A 23,738-nucleotide genomic window follows, 5' to 3' on the forward strand; every position below is an offset into this window, starting at 1 on the left:
GTTATTGCAAATCTATGGTATTTTGGTCCAGAGGGAAAAACTGCAACATTTTTCTTATACATATATATATATATATATATATATAATTAAATACATATGTGTGTGATAATGTTCTTTTGAAAATAGTATAAATCACATGAAATTAAAATAAAAAAGAAAATAAATAAAAATTAAAAATTAATTTTAGTTCAGACACTTCATATCAATTGTCACATTAGGCCTTCCCTTACTCTCACCACACACTCCAACAACCTGAGAAAAGATTTAACCAGACAATATGGAGTCAATGCTAAAAATGAACTATTTTATTAACCATTTATTTGTGAAAAAAACTTTTTTTTAATAATATTTTTAATTTGAACATGTGACCTTTCATGCTGATGTCAGTATATCTGAGTTCTACATCATGTCTATCCAGATAAAAATATTTATGTGTATGTTGGTATATAAGTAATATATATATATATATATATATATATATATATATATATATATATACAACCTTAATATTTTCAAGGGTAAAGTAAACAATGAAGTTTAACAAGGTTAATGCAAGAGTGCTCAATACCGAATAGGGCAAGATGTACTTTCTGTTTGTTTTTACATAAGCATTAATACGTTGCTACGCACTCATGAGCATGTTTCAGTCAGCTAATTATTAGAAACTAGAGACCTCTTCAGGCGATACAGCTTACACAAACTATTATTACTACTTATATATATGAAATTTAATTTAAGAAATATATATGTATATAGGTATATAAATAATTAAATGTGTGTATATACATATATATTATATATCTAAATAAATGCATATTAATGTAGGTATATATAGGTATATAAATAATTAAATGCGTGTGTGTGTATATATATATAATTAATGTACATACATATAGGTATGTAATAATTATATGTGAACATTTAAAAATGATTTAGTTGAAACTCAAAATTTTTACAGCATGCAAAAGAAGAGAGAGATCGATATATTTTTATTCAGTAAAGTAGAACTTCATATATTGATTCTATAAATCATTTAAATCAATCATTTTAATAAATCAAACAATGTACTTAATGTAGAGATGATTTTCATGTTTTTTTTTATGGTGAAGAGTAAATACATGTCTGATATACAATTGAAGTAAAATGATATTTGATTAGAACAAGAGTATGAAGTAAATTTTCTAAGTAATATCTTTAAAAAGATCAATGTTTAATTAAAAGAGTATGTGATTACTTATTTTTTTGGCACACTTTCACCTTAAAAGGAGATCTGGCAGCTCCCAAACGTAGCATAATGCCACTTGAAACGTAGGTTCCTATTTGAATTGTGTTGTATAGGGACTGTTGGGAATTGAGCAGTAATATATCTGTTCCTATTGCATTTAAACTTCTGCAGGTTTGTACATTCAAGGAAACAGGGAAGGAATTCCAAAGTCTAGTAGTACAAGGGATTAAACTACTAGAGTAGAAGGCTTTCTAATATCTAAGGACCTCTATAGTGAAAGTGAGATTTTGATGCTTGGTGGGTTAGTTGAAAGTATGTATGATGAGGGGACACAAGTGCTAGTAGTTCAGCAGTGCATATGCCATTAAATACTTGTAAAACAAGCACAGGGTTGCTACATTGCCATGATGGGACAGAGATTGGAGAATGGCCAATAGTGTGGGATATATTTATGCAAAAACCAGCTTTTGATTTAAAGAATGGATAACTAAATTAAGATGGAGAATATATACAAATTTAATGTCTTAAGCAATAAACATTAGAATGAAGATAATATTTTATGATTAAATTTATTTTCCAAATAAAGTAAAATGTAACTGATGTAAGCGTTATTCACAAGAAATTAAGCTTTTAACATTTAAAACACACTTTTTTTTTATGTTAACTGAATGGTAAGAACTGTTTTTATGTTAACTGAATGGTAAGAACTGTTTTTATGTTAACTGAATGGTAAGAACTGTTTTTATGTTAACTGAATGGTAAGAACTGTTTTTTGTTAGTGCAAACCAAAGCATGAGAAATTCTTCAACCCAAGTAGATTAACCACTACTACGATATGTGTCGTTCATCATCTATTAATTAAAACAAAAGACTTGAGTCATTAACAGTCGAAAGAAATAGTGTGCAATGGTTTATTAAAGCTGAACTTGAAACAACAGAAGAGTTGAATATATCAGAAGGCAGTGTATTCACCATTTTCCATGATTATTTTTAAGTTGCATTCAATGTGGGTTCTGCATTTGCTCATAGTCAATTAAAAAACAATGTTGACAATGGAAAGTTTTATTTACAACTGTTTCAAAACAAAAAGAGTTTTTGTGTGAATGCAAATTTGGGATGTTCAAAGTATTTTGTTCATTGGTTACCATGGACAAACGAAGAACTATTGTTGGTGTGAGCTATATTGGCATGTTTAAAGAAAGAAATCAATAAAAATGGCCACAAATGTTAGAAGAAAGTGTTATGTCACAAAGTTAATGTACTGTGTTGCAAGTCAATAAAAATTATATGAATTTCACTTCAAATTTCTATACTACTCTATTCTCTAAATCTGATCCAAGTGACCACTATCTGTTTGCAGATCCCGAAAGAATGCTCTAATAAAGAAGTGAGATCTGAGACTGAAACATATTTTGATGCCAAAGAAAGTCGTTCAAATAAAAAAAGGCATCAAATTGTTGGAGAAGCATTGGAATCAGTGTATCATCTAAGAAGGAGGCTATGTTGATGAATAATGTTGAGTTTTGACTAAGAGTTCAAAGTGGGTACTGCATTTGCTCACAGTTGATCAAAAACAACAAATTTGTTGATGATTAAAAATGTTTCAACACAACAAAAAGGATTTTTTGCATCAATATTTAACAATAGATGAAACATGGGTCAACTCCTTCATTCTGGAGTCAAATAAGCAGTCAGCTGAGTTATGTTTTATGTCTAATTTTTTTCTTTTTTCGAAAATTTATTAAAGATAAAAAAAAATACAAGAGACAATTACTAAAATTTTAAATGACAATTAAAAAAAATTATATTACTTTTCTGTGGATGATTGTCCCTATCGTCGTTGATATTGCTACATCATTTAGACTGATATTCTTTACAGCCTTCAAATATTTAAATAGCAATTAAAAATCTTTTCTTTTTTTTTTTGCTTTGCAATAGATGTATAAATAAATTTTCTGCATGACAATAAAATCTGAAATGTTTTTAAATATCCCAAATTGCATGCATTCATTGTAGGTTCATTTGACTCTAATCCTGGTTTTTAATATTGTTTTTATGATCTTTGAAAGTGTTTTAGATTATGTATAAAGGGTTGCTAATAAATATTTGGTTCTTACCCGGAATTCCCTATATTAATAATAAAATTTTGAAAAAAATCTATATGATGTACGTAGATTGATCAGTTTTATTTTTTAATAAGAAAATAAAATTTTATGAGTAACCTAAGAGCAAGTGTTTTGTCTGCCATTTTGAAAACAATCTAAAAATAAAAAATAACTCAACAATTCAAATATGCAAGAATTATGTCGTAATGCCTACAAATTCCAATTAATCACTTAAAAATTATTTCCTTTATAAAAATAAAACTACTTGATAAAATTACCTAATTTTTGGAATATGATATTTTCATTTTTTCATGTGCATCATACAGTTTTTTCTTTAGTTTTGTTTTTTAATATAGCAGGAATTCTGAACAAAAACCAAATATTTTATTTTTCATGAATCTTAAATAAACACCTTATTTTTCATTTAGGTTGCATACGAAGACTTCCGGATCCACATGTCGAAAATGTATCAGCAATATGAAAGACAGAGAGTTGACAATGTCACTGATCCACAGGAAAGAAGGCAATACCCAATCAGCACGATATCAGGAGTTTCAGATGAAACAATTCAAAATTCTAATTCTCTGCCAAAAAGTTCTGTCCAAATATCGGAAATATCTGAAAAAGAAATTAAAGAGGAGGAATCCAAGAGGAATTCTGACATCCAGAAAAATGAAGATATTAGACAAGGTAATGCTCATTAAATCATTAAGAATAATCATTTACATACTGGCATGTATTGGACGACTTTTAAAAATTTATTACTATTGTGTTTGGAGAAATTCTAATGTCAGGATCATTGGGTAGCATAGAACAAGTAGACAAAACACAATTTACTCACAGCAGAAACCTTGAATTATTTACGATATTTAGCGTCAAGCAAAGCCACCACATTGTCCTCCTCGGCCCCTCTCTAGGATTCTAGTCTTTTTAAGGATCTATAAAGGTCGATGACTCTTACTTTCTTTATTTAGAATTATTCCCCTTTTATCGCTATAACAATTACTAGACTATCTCTGGTCAGGTATTTATTTATCCATCTTTCTCTGAACTCTATTCTTCTCACTTCCTTCTCGTGAACTGACCTTGCTATCTCAATTGTCCTATCAGTACTCTCATCCATTAATCCTCATCATCGGCTCCACATTTGTTTTACATTTGTTGGACATCTTTTAGAAATTGACTTTTATACTATCTCTGGCCAGGTATTTATCCTTCTTTTCTCAAATCCGCCTTTATCACTTCCTCTCATATTTTATTTATTCATCCCTTGCCAACTAATCCTGTTACTTCAACTGTTCTACATATACTACTTAATAACTTTTGTCTATTCATTCAATGTAACCAAACCAGCAAAAAATCCTATTCTACTCATAGCTACCTATCCTGTCTCGATTTAATCTTCCTCTGACATCATCTGAATCTGCTACCACAACTGTTCTACATCTACTTCCAATCCAATGTCCCTTAACCCTCTAAGATCATGAGGTTAGTGCTACATTATTTCATACAGTGTGTCTTTGGCAAGAATAGCCTGGTGGCGTCAATCTCTCTCCAGATTCCACATACAGCATCTGGTGTTACCAAATAGTCACTCGTTATAGTATTGACCAGACTCGGTGCCACTTAACTTTGGCAATCTAATGGGAACCAATGTGTCAACATGATTATGCCGTATTAAATCTACTTATCAAAGAACTCATCCATTTGTTCAACATGACCATACCATCAAAGTCTCTTGCTCTGAATACCTTTCTATACTGTCCAGATTTAATCCTCTGATGTCATCAGATCTAAACTTGTTTTTAAAACTTGCATGCATCTACTTCCAATCCTACCCAAAGTCGCTTAACTCTCCGGGGTCGAGAAGGAGGGGGATGCATTATTGCATGCAACATATTTTGGGTACGAATAACCTGGTGGTGCCAATCTCTCTCCAAACTCCGAACACATACAACACCTGGTATTATCAAATTGTCACCAATTTTAGTATTGACCAGACTCAACATCACTTAACTTTGATGATCTAATGGAAACTGATGTGTCAATGTGATTATGCTGTATTACATCTCCTTACCAAAGAACTCATCCATTCGTTCAACATGACCATACCATCAAAGTTTCCTGTTCTGCACACCTTCCTATACTATCCAGATGTAGTCTTCCTCTGATGTCATCAGGTCTAAACCTATCTTTAAAACTCAGACTACACACCCATCATATCATTCTCACATCATTTCTTTTCATGCAAATATATTCCCAATCCTCATGAAAATAAGAAACTCTATTCTGATTCAAGAGCCATAGTTGCTGACAGATTAGCAATTCTCTTCTTCTTTCCCTGATGATGTGATTCATTATCCATTTTCTTTCTTATATTTACTCATTATACTGATCTAACTTGCCAGACAGTTTATCCTTGAACATTTAATACGTAACACAAATTCCCAACTCATAAAAGGGTAAACAGAGGACTGATATTTTGGAATAATGGTTTTAGTATGCTTATTACATAAGATTTTTTTTTAGTTGAAAAGAACTTAAAAAGTAACATTGACATGGAATCTGTTGTTCAATTCCAACAAAGCATATCCAGCAAAGGCTTTTTTCGCTAGGCTTCTCGGGGGAGGGGGGTACTATTCTTTAGAACTTTTTATATACTCCCTAGATTATAATATCTATGATTTGCAAAGGGATGTCATGTCTACATTTATTTACATCGACTTTTTATAAAATTCACGCTATTCCATCCAGCGAAACTGAATTGAATAAAATCTGCTTGCTGGCCTTTGTGGTTACACTTCTTGAAGGCAATTAGTTTTGATCCATGTAGGGAAAACCCTTCATATCAGACAATTGCTATTCATTTGAAAGCTCGTCTTTTTTGGGAGGAGCTTGGTTTCCCCAACATTGTGGTGAAACAAATAAATGAAACAGTGGAAAGCTGAACTGGCCTTCAGCCAACGTTTATTTCTGCACCGTTAGTAAGTCAACTTTTTGATTGACATCGCTAAATTTCAACGCTTTTCACTTGCTATGGCCTCATAGCTTAGCGGTAAGATGTCACGTTTTCTTTCACTTTCTTTTCCATCTTTGCGTCACAGGTTCATCATGGGTTCGAGCCTCCCTCCCTACTAACATTTATTTAAAAAAAAAATGTTTGTGCTCAACGCACACCTACAAACACTCAGGTAATGCCAGCCACCCCGTTAGTATCTAATATATCTAATATCACCCTGCTTCTGTACCCTACAGATTATTTCATGGTCCTTGCCCCACCACAGTGCTTAAATATTTCCCCGTATTGTGGCTGAACAAACCAAACCTGTGACGATATACATTTACGTTAAACCCTCTGCATAATCATACCAGTTTTTGCTCAGAGATCTACCGGCAATCTCCTTGTGTTCTGCAGTCCTGAACGTGCTGCCTCAGAATTGTGTAAATGAACATGATATATCACTGTCACATTTTCAAAGTTTTGTATTGTCTAACTATTGTGATGTTCCTAATTTTTTTTTTTTTTTTTTTTTTTTTACATAGGCATCACCACATCATCAAGGCCAAGAGGCCACTCAAGGATAAGGGTTAAAGAGTGCACAGTAGAAATTGGACAATAAGTTTTATGCATTTCCTAATTAGCTTAATAGTCTCTTTCTATTGCTAATGGTTTTTATGACCATAGTTTAATAAAGGAGAAAAACATGAAAATAAATAAAACAAAAACCTTTTAATGTGGACGCATAGATCTGTGTAAAACAAATAATGGCATCAAATTTATTTTGATATTTCAGTTAACGATCGAAATTCTATTCAAATCATTTGTCAATTAGAGAAGTCTTGAAGGCAATTAAAGAGTGAAAATTTTTACAAATGTTAAATGAAAATTAATCATCAAAATTATCAGCAAAAACATTGGGCAAAATCTCATTACCTCTCAATAATGAACCGCCCCTTAAGTAAACACTTCATCAAATCTCCACACTAACGTACTGTACTTGCAATAACCCTTATCCCTAAGTGGCTTCTGGGCCTTGATAAGTGGTGACCACCATGTAAAAAATAAATAAATAATGTGCAAAAATAACATAAAGTTCAACTTCAAAATTCATTTTAACAGCTAACACATTGAATCATAATTTGATTCATAATTAGAGATTAAATTATTTTTCTTTCATAGTAACTTGATAATAAAAAAAACAAACTCAGGATCATGTGATGGAAATACCATTTGATGATGAGCCAAAAACTTTTAGCATTTAATTGATTGAAGTTTGATTTTTTTAAAAGAAAACTTAAAATCCTATATTGATCAGTGGCCCTTTTCTTTAAAATCAGAATATCTTCATAAAGCTTAAAAAGCACCAACATTTTTTTTGGTTAAAAAAAACAAAAAAATCACATCATCACTGAAAATAGTAATCTTACTTGAAATATTCTGATAATAATAAGAGAGAGAATTATACATTTATAAAGAGAAATGGTTAAATTTTGTTTTCATTCAAATTTTATCAAAATAAGATATCGTAACTGGAAAGTGAAAAGAATTTCACTATTCGTATTATTATCCAGTCAAGGCTGACAGAACAAGAGCCTGCTACTCCCGTGAAGTAAATAAATAGTTCCATTCAAAATTCAGATTCCCAAGTTGGGCAGAAACATTCCAGAGTTTGACAAGATATACCTGAAGAAGGTCAGAGGTTTCATCAGCTGAAATATTGTGAAAATAACAAGCAAGATGAGAATAGTAATCTGAAGAATCCAAATAATACGAATAACCAATCCTTATCTCAAAAATTTAGAAATGTAATTTCACTATACTGACTTGATTTTAACTACGCTTGTTTGTCTATTTAAAGTAATTCTTTACCTGTAATATTGTAAATGCTTTTTTCTGTGAAATTTAATCAAGAAATGTTTGATGATATATTGTTTTTCTTTCTCTCTTCAGATGTATTAGAAGGCCAAGAAAAAGAAGAAAAAACTTATGGAATTGAAGAAAAAGAAACTAACTTACCAACTGATGGCACAATTAATGAAGAAATTAAAAGTGAGAAAATAGAATCAGCTGAATCGGTCAAAGACGAAGCTGAAGAAATTGATCGTAAAGAAGAAATGTTAGAAAAGCAAGATATGGAAGCAGAAATAAAAAAAGAAGACTGTGATGGATTTCCAGAGACCCCAGAAGAAAAATCTGATGGATTTCCAGAGACTCCAGAAGAAAAATCTGATGGATTACCAGAGAACAAAGAAGAAGAAACTGAAATAAAATGTGATGGACAACCAGAAAATGTAAAAATGTCAGATTCTCAGACTAATGAAGAGGGTGAGAAAAAAGAACAGCCTAATGGTAAGCCCTGCAAAAAGTTTTTTTTTGTTTATTTTTTTTACATGGGAATCACCACTTATCAAAGCCTAAAGGCCACTCGAGAATAAGGGTTAATGAGTGTACAGTAGTCACTGAGACAACAGCGTATTAATAGTTAGTAGTGGAAATGAGGTAGAAATGGATTATTTAGAGGGGCTCAACAAAAAATTGTTTACATTGGACTTGAAGAATAGTGTAGTCAGCTGGAAAGCAGGTCAGTGAAATAGAGTTGAGGGGGCACAAGTGATATGAGTTCATCAGGGCACATTCCATTAAAATATTTGTAAAACAGGCACAGGGATGCAGCATTGGAGCAATGCAAGAGATGGATCTATTAAATTTTGGACCCTATCTAAGAGGGAGAGACTAGTGGTGGATGCACCATCCTAAATTTGGCAACAATACTCCATGCATGGGCATTATGTACAAAATATCTCTAAAGTTGCACTATCTGTAGCTGTCCGGCATTAGCCAGGATACAGTGAAGTAATTTGAGTTTTTAATTTTTTATTTGTTTGTGCATAAGGTATATAATTCTAGTATATTCTTCAATCTAAAATGAGTAATCTCCCTTTCTGGTTTTGAATTTTTAGGAATTCTTCCTTCGTATATTCTCAATCGGAGTTAAACTCCGCAGTGTATCCACTTGAATAATTCATTGAGTAATTCTATAATTTTATTTTATTTATATTTTTTTTTTTTGTAGATGATTTTTTTGATGTTAACGACAAAAAAGATGTTAAAGAATCTGAAAAGGTTGACAACGAAACAAATGATTCTGACTTGAAGGCTGATGGCGAACCGGATGCAAGTAAGAAATCGGATGAGAAAGAAGATGGAGAACCCAAAAAAGATGAAGAGTCTGTCACCAAAGATAATGGCGATTTAGAAGAAAGTGTTATTAAGGAAGAAGAAACAAAAGCACAAGATATTAAAGAGGATAACAACAAAATTGAGAATGAAAAGGAGAAAAGGGAAATAACTAAAGAAAAAAAAGAAAAGGAGGAAGAAAATAATGAAAAGAAAGAAAAGGAAGAAGAAAATGATGTAGAGAAGGAAAATGAAGAAGAAAAGAATGAAAATGAAAAACTTACTGAAAATGATCAGACTGTCTGTAATGATGAAGATTCAAAAGACAAAAAAGATGATACCGTCCAAACACAAGGTAATTTTTTTCTTTATGAAATTGTTAATATCTATTATAATAAAATTGTATTCCTGTCTGTCTGTTTGTTTGTACACAATTTGATTAATATGTACAAAAGGTAGACTGTTTCACAAATTAATTTTCATACTAAAAATTGACTTTTACACACTTTCATTCTAGCGTGATTTCTATATATACTATTTATTCAAAGGAAATCTATATTCAAAAAGTAACCTTATTTGCATATTACATTAAAGAAAATCTATTTTAATAATTAACTCCATGTTATTGTTTGTAGAAATAGAATTATTTTCATTGTTCTGTTTGGAAATATTATTTAAAGTTGATTTATTTGATTTATTTTTTATTTAGTTTATATTTAATTTTATTCATTTTCAATTATTATATCCTGACACTAGTTACCTTTAAAAACGAAAGTAAGTTTATTTAAGCTTTGAGAGTTATTTCCCCTGTAAACTATGGGAGTTATTTCCCGTTAAATTTTCATAGATGAAGATGGATGCATTTTTGGTTTCCATAAATGCAACATGTGATCTACTTTCAGGAAAATTGTAAGAAGTTATGATGTTCTGTGTATCTTAACTAATATGTGATTTGACCCTCATCCTGCACATTTCCACCTGGCAATGCTGGGTATATACAGCTAGTTTATTCAATAAATTTAATCATCATTATTATCATCATCATCATGATTTAACATTTATCCTGCTGCAAATCAGGCAACATCTCATGCTTGCTTCAATGTGATTGACATTTAGTCATATCACTTCTTATGCTCTTAAGCTAGGTCTTCTTCAATCTACCACACTTCTTAGAGCCTGCAATATCCAAGAATGTTATGGAGTTGATTAAAGAGGTGGCATGCATAACTGAACCACCTGAAACACTGAGCATGCTGTTCAATCTGAGAAAAGGATATCAGTTATGTTGCATGCAATTGAGTTATTTCCTACGCACTCAAGCCAGTTCATCTAAATTAAAATCGATTGCTTTTCATTCAGGTCTTTTTTTTTTTTTTTTTTTTTCAGGCTTAAAAGTATTGAGTTTATTTTTGGCAAATATCTTTTGAGGTTTTAATGAGGTAACTAACTCTGTTTTGTTGTTCATGTGCTGTGATTGTTTGACTACACAATCAACGATTGTTTGTTGTCACAAGTTAATAATGATGTGCCTAAGTTGCACAAATAGAGAAGCAGCAGGAGCAGTTATCATACATAGTTGTAGATTTGTCTTGCCTGAAACGGTCACTCATCTTCTATATATATAAAAGCGAATATGTATGTATGTTTGTATGTTTGTGTGTCTGCTAAAAACTTTTGACAGACACAACAAAAATTCACAAACCTGGTCTCATATGAAAGCCCCACCTTCCGGACGACAAATATCGAAAAATTGACCCAAAGTGACCATCAGAAGTGCGTCAACTGATTGATTTTCTGCAGGGGGGGGGGCCAAAAAAGTGACATTTTAATGTTAAACATTACATGTTTTTAAATCGATTTATAACTGCCCCAAAAAATACGGCCGCCAACTCTTCTACATAAAGTATACACGCGGCCGTTTATTTTGGGTCAACTTGTATTTAAAACCCGCTGAGTCATGTCACGTGATTTTGACGTCAGAAACCTCTAATGGCGGTCTGAATTTACAATTTAAAATGTTGTTATCGGTAAAAAAAAATTTAATTAAAGCTAAACTATGAACTTCTACGCTATGGTAATGTTACCAAAGTTATTACCACATTCAAAATAGGTAGATACGATAGTTAAACGAAAAATAAAGTAAAAAAAAGTGAATTAAAAAATAAAATACACTTACAAAAAATATTAACGATGAAAGTTTTTTTTAAAATAAAAACAGCCAGACGCCATTTTCCAGTCTTTAGAGTAAGGCAGACGAAGTGAGAGAGAGAGACAGTGAGAGAGAGTGAGAGAGAGAGATGTCTAGACAGATTCGACAGGGGGGAGGGTCAACAACGCATGCGTCAGATGACGGCATGACGTCGTGACTTGATTTACTTTAAATAGTTGATAAACCGATCAAACTTTATATACGCCGCTTCAGCGTAGGTAGTTAAGGCCTTGGTTCATTATCTAAACGTTTTGGGTTCGAATCGTGGTGTGAGATGTTTTTTTTTTTTCGATTTTTTAAATTTAAATATTGAACCCTGTATTATTTAAGCCATTTTTCACGTTATTTTTTTTGTGTTTTACCCCCTACGCTTAATTAAAATGTTGTTTTCTTTTCTTACTTCACTTATAACAATGCTTACATCGTCGTCGCCGTAACACTCGACGACTTTCAAACATCTTTCACTTCTGGCTGGCCGATTTTATTTTCAAACTTCGCCTCAGACCCCCCTTCCCCCCGGCTTCTTTTTTATTTAACACCACACACCCCTACAAACACCTGGGCAACGCTGGGTACCCCTCGCTAATAAATAATAAAACCCGTAGTGGGTGTAATATCCAGACATGTTATGGAGTTGATTCAAGAGGTGGCTGTACATGGCTGAACCTGTTGAGCTGCCAAGCATGCACAGCATCCATAATCTACCCCTTATACCAAGTTTCTGATGAAGCATAATCGTTAAACAGATCCTCCTCCAGTTTGCAGATGCATGTCAACTTGATCATGGAATAATCATTATGATGGAGCCATTGCAGATCAAAAGTGGTTTTATTAACAGAGTAATTTCTTAAAAACAGGATGATGAAGGTGAACTGTAGCCTTTGTAATATATGTCATTAAGGCCTGTGAACTGAAAAATGATGTCATCGCTGAGGTGCTAGCAAGCAAGATCTGTCCAAGTCAGACTGTCGATAATGAATAAAAGACTTTTACAAAAAATGTTAGAAAATCTAAAAATTGCATCAAAAAGGAGAAAGGTACTTGTACAGTTTAATCAAAACATTAAAAAATGAAAATATCGAAAAAAAGTTTATATTGTATGCATCCGTTTTGGACTGAAGATCTCCGAAAAAAAATATCACTTAATTTGATTGAGTAGTTTTTTATTTTACAGTGGAAAGACACGTTTTTATGAGAGCGCGTTGAAGTCAGCCATTATGGAATTTATTGAACACGCCATGGGGGGGGGGATAACTCAATGTAAAGCGCCGATACTCCCTCCCCATTTTTAATACTAGCTTTTCTTCCTAAAAATAAAACCTTTTGCTCGGTATTATAACAAATTGTTTTTTCGCTGTAAAAAAAAACTACCTCATGAAATTAAGTGAAATTTTTTGGGGGGAGAAATTCGTTCCATAACAGATACGTACAATATAACCTTTTTTCGATTTTTCATTTTTTAATGTCTTGATTAAACTGTACAAGTGCCAAGATAAAAATAGAGAACATGGTGATTCTGTACTAAAACTCATTCAATATTAATAACAATAAAAAGAATTTAAAACAGAGAAGTTGTGTGTTTATGCGTTAAAAGTAATTAAAAATTTCATTGTTTCATGGATTTTAAAGACTAAAATAACTTCCTTATTTACTCATAAATTACATTTAAAAAGAAGAAAAGAAAATGGACACAATTCGATTTGTACTAAAAATGAACTTTATTCAAAATATAAAAAATTATGCATGTAAAATTATGTATGTTTGAAGCAGAAGACAAATGCTGCAAAGCATGAAATATAAAATCAGACAATAAATATTTTTTTTAAAGTAAGGCAAACAACAATAAATTTTTTTATAAATCAAAGCAAACAAAAATCAAAGCAAACATTTTTTATAAATCAAAGCAAACAGTATATTTTTTAAAATCAAAACTATCAATAAATAAGTTTTAAAACAAAATTGAACAATAAATTAGTTTAACTGAAAAACAAATAAGTTAACAAAAATAAAAGCAAATTAAATTAAAACAAATAATGTTAATATAAAAGTTAGTGCAGAAATGTTTCAGACATTAACTATTAAAACATTACAAAATTCTGTTATAGAATTTAAGAGTTTGAATTTTGTTTTTCTGATTATTTTTTTTACTGATGTTGTCATTCTCTTTGTGAGATTAAAAAAAAACATTTTTCAGCAGTCTTTGTGCTTTTTTTTATTTGACACTAATAAGCATATGGTTAAAAAATATAATAAACTGTAATAATAATAAAAAATCATTTAACATTTTATTTGATAAATAATTAATATATACGATGGTACTTTTTTTTTTTAATATCCTTATGAAATTTCAAATGTTACTAATAATTAAACTTTAAAAAATCTTACTTTTTATAATCACTTGGTAAGAAATTCTCTCTTTCAATTACAAATTACATGTATCCAAATGTAACAACTGACGAAAACATGTCTTCAGAGCGTTAAAAATGATAGAAAATTAAAAATAAATCAACAAAATACTCATAGAAATCCACTCAATAAGTGTCATAATATTTCCTAACGCTTATTGGGTGGATTTCTATCAGTATTTTGTTGAATTTTTCGAATTTTGAACCATTTTTGATGCTCCACAGACAGCATGTTTTCATCAGCCATCTTGATTGCCTTTTTAACCTAGCAGTCCAACACTAGTTATTTTTCAAACCAAATAAAAGTTTTAGAATCTATTAAAACACACAAAACTTATCTAGGTAGGTAGAAGAGTAACTTATCTTGCTTTTGGTAACATTCATTTGTTATTTGAATTTTTAACCTTCTTTTCATTTTTTGGCTTTTCTACATTTTTTTTTTTTTTTACACAGTGGTCACCACGTGTTCTGTGTTATAGGAGGAAATATGGGGAGTTGATGGCCTTCGTCGCATAGGGTAGAATTAGCTTCAAAGTTCTTTGCAAATAGTTTGGCCTTGTCTGATGCTGACGAGATGACCTCTGGTCCATTGATAATGGTTGGGATAGAACGCACACTTCTGTTCAGGATCCTATTTGTTATTTGCCAAAACTGGTGGGAATCAAGCCGCTGATCAGCTACTTTGAATTTAACAGACTGGGCATATAGCTCTCTTGCATTTTTTATTACACTTTTACAGTGGTTACTGGCAGTCCTGAAAGCAGCTTTAGTTTCAGTGCATCTATTACGTTGGTAGCTATGGAAAAAGTGATTTCTGTGCGCGATACCAGCAGCACATTCTGGGGAGAACCATGGCTGGCTGTTAGGTTTTTGTTGGAATTTTTTAGATGGTATGAATCTGTCTATGCCTACAATTAACCATTCGGTCAGGTCTGATACTATAGAAGACATTTCCTTTTTAAACATGGAGTGCAGAGGTAAATCAGATATGAATGTACGGAAGCTATCCCAGTCAGCCATAGAGTATCGATATACAGTACGGTGCCCTTAAGTAATCCAATTAACCAAATTTACACTTCTAACGACTACTGTACACTCTTTAACACTAAATCTCCGAAAATAGTTATCTATCTTTCGGTTTTGTCATTAGACATTATCTACTTTCGGTCACTTGGATCATTAGGATCCATGACCAGATTCAATAGAGCAAATTCAATGACGTCAGCAGGTTATATGACTTTAGTTCCTTGGCTTTCTTAATATTATGACGGCTACGATAATGACACATTTTTACTCATACATCATGTATTTTTAACTGATCTGCAATCCCACTAATAATCCAAAGGAATGTAATTGAACAAGGAACAATGATTCAAGAAGCCTACATAACCATCATGATCACCATCATCATCATACTCATCATATTCAATTCAATGTCTGTTTTACATGTTGGCATGTGTTGGACAGCTTTAAGAAATTGACTTTCAAACTAACCTATCTTGGGCCAGTTTTTTTTTTTTTTTTAAAGGAATCACCACTTGTCAAGGCCTGGAGGCCACTCGAGGATAAGGGTTAAAGAGTGTACAGTAGTTGTTAGAAGTGTAAATTTGGTTAATTGGATTACTTAAGGGCAACGACACTTTATCCCTCTTTCTCTCCATGCTTATCCTTTCTGCACAATGTCCTTATTACTTTCTTCCGTTTAAACCCTTGTGTATTGCATTAGGTTAAGGAAAACATGAGAAAAGGATAAATAAAGACCTGGTCAGAGGTAGGTTATGGTTCTTGTCCAAAAATCTTCCTATATTAAAAAACAAAAATAAAGAAAAGTCTGTAAGAGGTTCATAACCATGACAAAACGAAAATATCATATTCCAAAAATCACATAAATTGATCAAGTAGTTTTATTTTTAAATAAGAAAACTAAATTTTATAACTAACATCTGTCTTGCCCGCTATTTTGAAAACAATTGTTAAAAAAAATAAAGGGAGATAATTAAACATAATTCAAACTTGCAAGATTTATATTGTAATGTCTAAAAATTCCCATTAATCCTTCAAAAATGATTTTCTTTATAAAAATAAAACTACTTTATTAATTTGTAAATTAATAAAGTAGTTTTATTTTTATAAAGAAAATCATTTTTGAAGGATTAATGGGAATTTTTGATGATTTTTGGAGTGTGATATTTTCGTTTCATGATGGGTATATATATATATATATATCATGAAGACTTTTTTATTTTTATTTTTGTTTCTTTTAGAAATTTTCTTTTAGAGAAATTCTGGCCAAGAATCTAGGTTAGTTTAAAAAGCAGTTTCTAAAAGTCATGCATGGGGTATTGTTACCACATCTGGGCTGGAACATCTACCACTAGTCTTTCATCTTTGGACAGGGTAAAAAAAAAAAAGTCCCTCACTATCATCCAAGCTCCAACTCCTGTCCCATCACCACAACATTGCATCCCTGTGCATGTTTTACTTTAATGAAATTTGATGAACTCATAGAACTTATGCCTCCCGTGACATACATACTTCAAACTAATCTGACAAGCAGCAACATTCTGCCCCTTCACTGTTGAGGCACCAGAAAGCGTTCTATCTAGTAGTTTCTTCCTTTGGCCTACTAGATTTTGAAATTCCTTCCCTGTCTTCTGCTTCCTTGATTATACTAACTGTTGTAAAACAGATCTTGAACAGATAATGATGATGTCTGTTTCAAATATTTTCTTTTTAACAGATATTCAGATATTATTCTTAATAAAGAATCTAAATTCTGAATGTTTTAACATCTTGTTATTATTTATATTTTTTTTTTTCAGCTGATGAAACTAAGGAAGCAAATGAAAAAGATGAAAATAAAAGTGAAGAGGTCACAGAAGAGAATAACATTTCCGAGGATGCTGACCAGGATGGTGATGCTCATAATTCTGAAAGAGATGATAGCAAAGAAAATGTGGATGCCATTGATGAGAATGGCCAGGATAAAAGTTCTATCTCTTATGAATCCAAACAGGAAGAGCAAGAAACGTACATGCCAGGACTTGAATATGAAACACGGCCTGGACCAACAGGTTATTACACCCAAAATGGTGAAATGATTCATTTGATTATCACCGAGGATGAGCAAATGATTTACCAAACTGAAGATGGTCGATTAGTTTACCAGTATCCAGATGAAGATGGCCATGTCATTTACCACACGGGGGGTGCAGAAGTGGAATATGATGTGGAAAATCCATCTCTTGCTGCAGAAGATGCGGACTATGAAGATCAAGATTGTGATGACGTTAATGAAGCGGAAGGAGGAAACTATAATCTTGTAAGTATAAAATTATCATTTTATTTCATAGTTGTCTTAGACATAGAATTCCTGCAGTCTTTTTCTTTCTTTTTATGAAATTCATATTTACCAAAAAATGAATCCTTGCCAGATCAGACAAGATATCATAAATATAATTCTGTTATCTTTGTTGATTTAAAAGTGATATTCATTTCAGACAAAGCATGACGCCACTTGATGTAAGGATTTAAAAAAAAATCGCTTCAAGATCAAAAACCAGCCAGTGTTAGATGTATAAAATCTGACCCAGAAAACAGCAATTCTCTCCCCTTTGTTAGAAATATCGCTCGTAGAATGTGAGGACTAAAGGACTAAATAAAGGAATCGAGAGTTACATGGCTGCTTATCCACATTCCTTCTCTTCACCATCCCTCATTATTTTTTCGTTCTCATCCATTACCCACACATCCAGTCTTTTTTCTTGTGTTGAGTACTGATAGTCTTACGAGAAGGACCGCATGGAATTGCTTACTTTATTTATTGTTTTCTCTTTCTTCTTAATGTAAAACTAAATGTCGACTAAAACTCCTTAAAATAAATGAAATGAATATCACTTCTAAGGCAACAAAGAGAACAGAATTCTATTCATTAAATTTTGTTCGATTTCGTAACAATTGATTTTTTGGGTAAATACAAATCGGCCCAGTAATTTCCAAGAAAAAATAGAATGGACAGACAGATAGAATTAGAGAAATATAAGATAGATTATGAAATTCAACGGTTGCTTACCTAACATCTATAATAATAGATATTCCAGACTGCTTTATGGATGCCTTGGAAAAATCAAAGGTTAAAGGAGTAAACCCCAACAAAAAATCCAGTGTCCTGATAGATGGATGGTGAAGCACTGCAATACCTTTCTGACAACTCCTGCAGCTGCACTGGCTCCGACTATATTTGCTTGCCTTTCTGTATGACTTTGTCTGCAACACTGAGAGGATGATCCTGGTAACTGGGCAAACCTAGCTCGCCTTATCACCTGCCCAGGCCTGCATCCACTGCAGTGCACCAGACTATATGCAGAACACCATTGTTTCATTAGAGAGGAGGTTGTCATCATCACAGATATTTCAAATTATAAGAATAAATACTGAATGACAATGTGATTTAAAAAAAAAAAAAAAAGCAAATGTTTTTTTAATAAGTCTTACTTGCTTTCAGATTTCTGCTAAATCACTAGAGTTGTATGTGTGACAATGGAATATCATAATATTTTGTGACAACTTTCTTTCCTAGTTTCTTCCTTCCTCCTTCTTCTCTGCCCAGCCCATTCCTCTCTCTGGACATATATACACTTTTAAAGATTACTCAAAGAATTAGTTGGCATAAAGGAAATAACTCCTTCAAAAAAGAAAAATTGGAGACATTTCTCCTTAAGTTGGTATAAACAGACCCCCACCCTCACCCCAATAAAATCTGTGCCAGTTTATGGTAAAGGAATTAATATATATTTTTTTAAATCTTAGTTATTATTCATCCAAAGTAATGCTGATCAAGAAAATACCAACATTGTGGGTGTTTGATTTTTAGTCTTAGAGTTTTAGCTGGACATACAAATACATACAGACAACTGCCCTGAAATGTTTCTATTTTTTATCGCTTCCTCATGTGTATATTTTTTTTTTTTTTTTGTTTTTGAGAGACAGATGCAGAGAGAAAGAATAAGAGTTGTGTGTAAAAAGATAGAGGATTGAGGAGAAAGAGGAGTTTGAGGAAAGAGAGAAATAAAGATAGAGAGAGGTGGAGGGATAGAAGTTTTGATAGAAATCTTTTTACCGTGGGAAACAGCAGGCAGCCATGATAATATATAATAAATTTTACTTGCTTCCAGATTTCTACCCAGCCACTAGAGTTGTATATATGATGCCAGAATATCACAATATTTCAGAGATATTCCTCCTTTTGTAGCTATGTTTGTTTTTATTTTTTGGCATGCAGAGAATTTTTATTTTCTGCAATCCTTAAAAAATAGCAGTCTAGCAATCGTCAAAAAACAAAACACTATCCATATGAAGTGGAGATAAAAAAAAATAGACACTATATCTTTAGCTCTCTCTATCTTCTCGTCTTCTTTCTATCCACCCCCTCTTTTCCTCTGCCCATCCCATTCTTCTCCCTGGACACACACATGCATGCACACACCTCTCCTTTATATAGAATTCTCAAGAAATGTCTGCATACGGGAAATAACTCCTTCATAAAAATATCTGAGCTCTCTTGTACATAAAATGGATCAAAAACCGATGCCACCCTTGATGCAATCTACACCCGTTTAGGGTAAAAGTATGAATAATTTTTTTAAACTTTAGATATTCATTCTGGACAATGTTGATCAAGAATATACCAACTTTGTGGGGATTTGTTTTGTAGTTTTAGACTTTTAGCTAGACAGACACACATAGACACAACTGCTCTTTATATAATAGATAAAAAGAAATCACCTGGCGATTCAATATTCAGTTTTACTTTTTACAACCTTGTATGTTTTCACATTGTTATTAACCTTCTATAAATTCTCTCTCTCTCTCTCTCTCTCTCTCTCTCTCTCTCTCTATATATATATATATATATATATATATATATATATATATATATATATATTATACACATGAGCTTCAAACAAACTACATAATCCTGTTATATTTTAAAAACTTTTTGTCTGAAATATTTTGTCCAGATGTTTTAAAATTCAAATCTTCATATTCAGGAGACACCTGCAGAAAATGAACAAGAACTTGATCATAGGAAATATGGGGAAGCAGAGCATAGTCAAGCCCGTACATACCAAAATACTAATACATCTTCAAATGCTTCTGAAAGCAAAACTTCCAGTCCAGCCGGAGCCACTGCCCGTGGCAGAATGGATCACATTCCAGGAAGTCCATATGAGCCTGCCGATGGTAACAGGAGATACCAATCACGTCCACCACCAAATAATGCTTCAAGAAGGGGAAGTCAAGGGCCCACAGGAAGTAGGCACCTCTTCAGTCCTGGACCAAGAGCACCACCATTTAGGATTCCTGAATTCAGATGGTCATACCTTCATCAGAAGTTACTCTCAGATCTGTTGTTTTCTATTGAAACTGATATTCAAGTTTGGAAAAGGTGAGTACTTCATTTTAGGTTGTTTTGTTTTTGCTGTTTTTGTTTTTGCAGAAATTTAATATTTTATTTTCAAATTTGATTTAAAATCCTTGTTATAAAGTTTACTGCCAATGGTTATTTAATTCAATCACAAGTGGCGGTTTTCGCATATGATTTGGATTTTTCAGATTAGTTTCATTTTGAGTGTCATTTTCATAACATTTTGTTCAATGTAATCTCCAACCTTCTTCAGGTGCATCTTGTTGAACTCAAGAATCTTTCTGCGCAAGGTCACCTGGTGCAGTATGCTTGGAAAAATATAGAATACTTGGAAAAATTCAATTGTAAAAGTGGTCTTCTTCTGAAAGTTGAAGGTTCAATACTTAGTGTGGGCGACCGAAAATACAATTGCCAATTACTTAGGGCTTCTATCCAGTCATGGCTGATGGAATGAGAGCATGCTACCCCCGTGAATTAAATAAACGTTTCCATTCAAAATTCCATGCAGATTCCCAAGTTTGACAGAAACATTTCCGAGTTAGACAAGATACACTAAGAAGATCTGAGATTACATCGAGCAAAACGTTGTGCAAATGACACTCAAGATGAGAACAATAGTCCAAAGACTCCAAATAATATGGATAATCAATCCTCATCTAAAAAATTCAGAAATGCAGTTTCCACCTTGTTAACTTTGGTGATACCAATTAGCAGCAGGTGCTAATATGATTTAGAAGAGTAAGAAGTCAATGAAGTAAATTCAAAAAATTCCTACTATTACTAACCAACAGACCATTACCAATGTCGATCCCAAGGAAGGGTCTATCATGAAACGCTATGAGAATGATACAATGGATTTCTCTCAGGTGCATCTTTATCATTTCTTCCCGTTTTCCTTTGCCTTTCGATGTGAACCAACCCTGCTACCTCAACTGTTTAACATCTACTAACCCAAGAACTCTCATCCGTTCTTTTACTGTGGTCATACCATTAATTTCTCCTCAACTACTCACATCTCGCTATAGATTTAATTTTCTTTAGAGTCATCAGATCATCTAAACGGGTCTTTAGGATTCAGATTACTATTGCATAATTCTTGTATTACTTGTATTTCTCTCTCTGAGACGGTTTAAAAATATGAAAACTTCTTTGAGCTGATTGTTGGTTCTGCTGAGCAGAGCTTTGCTGGTAATTCTCGATGAGGTTATCTGTAGCCGAGACTATTATTAATAATCAATGATTAATATCATTTAGATCCAAAATATATGTTATTATTTATCTTAAGTACATGCTTCAGGTAGAGAGAGAGAGAGAGACTGAGACAGACTGACTACTAATTATTTTTAGGCCCAAATTTCAAACATTTTTCTTGCTTTGTTTCCAAGTGAAATTTCTCAGCTCTGATCATCTTAATTGATCATGTATAGTCCGTCCTACTTTTGGGGCAAGATGTGAAGACTTGCTTGAGATAATCTAAAGAGATGTAAACTTCTTTTGGTTGGTCATTACTTCTACTTTGCTGGGTGGGAGACATCTGCTGCCGATTCTCCGAGGGTTTTTTTTTTTTTATCTCTTGCTGGATCATTGGTTCTCAAATTGAATAAGGTCTAAAAGATTTTACTCTCAAGAAACTGAACTGATTTACTGTGACTAACGTGCATACTCTACAGAGCTTTGCCATATGTTTTGGTGGTTGCCTTTTCAATCTTTCTTCAATGAAAACTTTTTTTTATGTGATTTCTTTACATAGCTAGAGTTTGGTAGCCAGTAAGTGTACCAAATCAAGTTAATCTTTTTTTTTTTTTTTTTTTTACATAGGCATCACCACATTATCAAGGCCCAGAGGCCACTCAAGGATAAGGGTTAAAGAGTGTACAGTAGAAATTGGACAATATAGTAATCATTAGTAATGAAAATTTGGTAAATTTGATAACTTATATGGAACGGCTCATCAAGAACTTATTTACTTTAGACTTGAACACAACCATATTGTAGTCAGCCAGAAAGCAGGAAAACGGAAGACAATTCCACAGGCATGCAGTTCTAAGAAAGAAGCTTTGTTCATGGAATCTACGTTTAGGTTTAGGCACAGATAAAGAGTGGGGGAAATTATTGATAGTGTTTACAGCTAGACGAGTGTTTCTTGTGAAAGTTTGGCGAGTGGGGGGACCATAGATTGAAGTATTCATCCAGAATAAGGAACGTGCTATCATTGGAATCATCTGAACAGAGTATGTAAAATGCCAAAACATGATGAGCCAGTGACATTGCAGCAGCTAACGTCATTTAAGAAAACATTTATTTGTTATTGTTGGTTTATCATTTTTAAAAAAAAAATAAATATTTATCTTGATTTGAACAAAAAAAATCATAAAATGAAAAAAAATTTTGGTTTGCTATCAATTGTTTGTTATTAAAAAAAATAAACTTCTTGATTTTAATTTTAATTTAATGTTTCATAAAATTGTCCATTGTTCTTTGTATTTTCTTTGTAACAACACAAATTGTTTTCTTTTTTAAATTAATTTTTCATTGAATTATCTTTGTAATAGCAAATATATTTTTCATTGAAAAAATTGGTCAGTGTTTGCATTAAAAAAAAAAAAATCACAGAACTTTCGTTTGACACCTAATATTTTATGTACACTGCCCTGAAAATTCTGAAGGTAGCAGTTCTTTTTCTGCATAAGTACTTTAATCTCTTTATTTCAAACAATGTCATTGAGTGATCTGTTAAAATTAAGCTTCTTCATAATGTCTGCATTTTATAGTCTATCTCATAAAATTACACCAGGTATAATTTTTAAACATTTCATTTCAAAGACATTTAGCTTCCTCTCAGTTTCTATCAGTATAGATAATATTTTGCTTGCATATACAGCAATAGGATCTCAGCCAATAAATTTTTCCCTCAGCCCCAAAACAAACAGTTTAAACCATTTTTCTCTTCTCTGTTGACTACAGTATGTCGCTGGTCCTGTGCAGTTCTAGGAGGTCCACCTTTCTAGGCTTTGCCTTCTCTCTTTGAGAAAAGGTTAGTTTTTTGCTGATCACCTGGGGATCCCTCATCAGGGAATGCCGACAGGATTTCCCAAGCATTTTTTGCAGGCCAGTGTGTTCTTCCTGTAGGGTGCTAGCTCTTCAATCCTACTTTCTGACCCTTGTGTTACACCTTCCCACCATAGAAGG

At 32.5% G+C, this 23,738-nt stretch overlaps 1 protein-coding gene across 8 annotated transcripts in view; it reads left to right on the forward strand.

The window, feature by feature from the left end:
- Nucleotides 1-23,738, forward strand: part of LOC145268225 (neurobeachin-like) — a 607,546-nt gene that overhangs the window by 319,150 nt on the left and 264,658 nt on the right. For all 8 annotated transcript variants that reach the window (XM_080123533.1, XM_080123540.1, XM_080123535.1 and 5 more), the window contains exons 24-28: nucleotides 3,759-4,020; nucleotides 8,282-8,680; nucleotides 9,405-9,863; nucleotides 16,945-17,444; nucleotides 20,173-20,570. In XM_080123533.1, coding sequence (XP_079979659.1) covers nucleotides 3,759-4,020; nucleotides 8,282-8,680; nucleotides 9,405-9,863; nucleotides 16,945-17,444; nucleotides 20,173-20,570 — 2,018 coding nt within the window. The remainder of the gene's footprint in view (nucleotides 1-3,758; nucleotides 4,021-8,281; nucleotides 8,681-9,404; nucleotides 9,864-16,944; nucleotides 17,445-20,172; nucleotides 20,571-23,738) is intronic.

This window comes from Euprymna scolopes, chromosome 43, assembly GCF_053919585.1.
Source record: "Euprymna scolopes isolate OS-2025 chromosome 43, ASM5391958v1, whole genome shotgun sequence".
Taxonomy (NCBI): Eukaryota; Metazoa; Mollusca; class Cephalopoda; order Sepiida; family Sepiolidae; genus Euprymna; species Euprymna scolopes.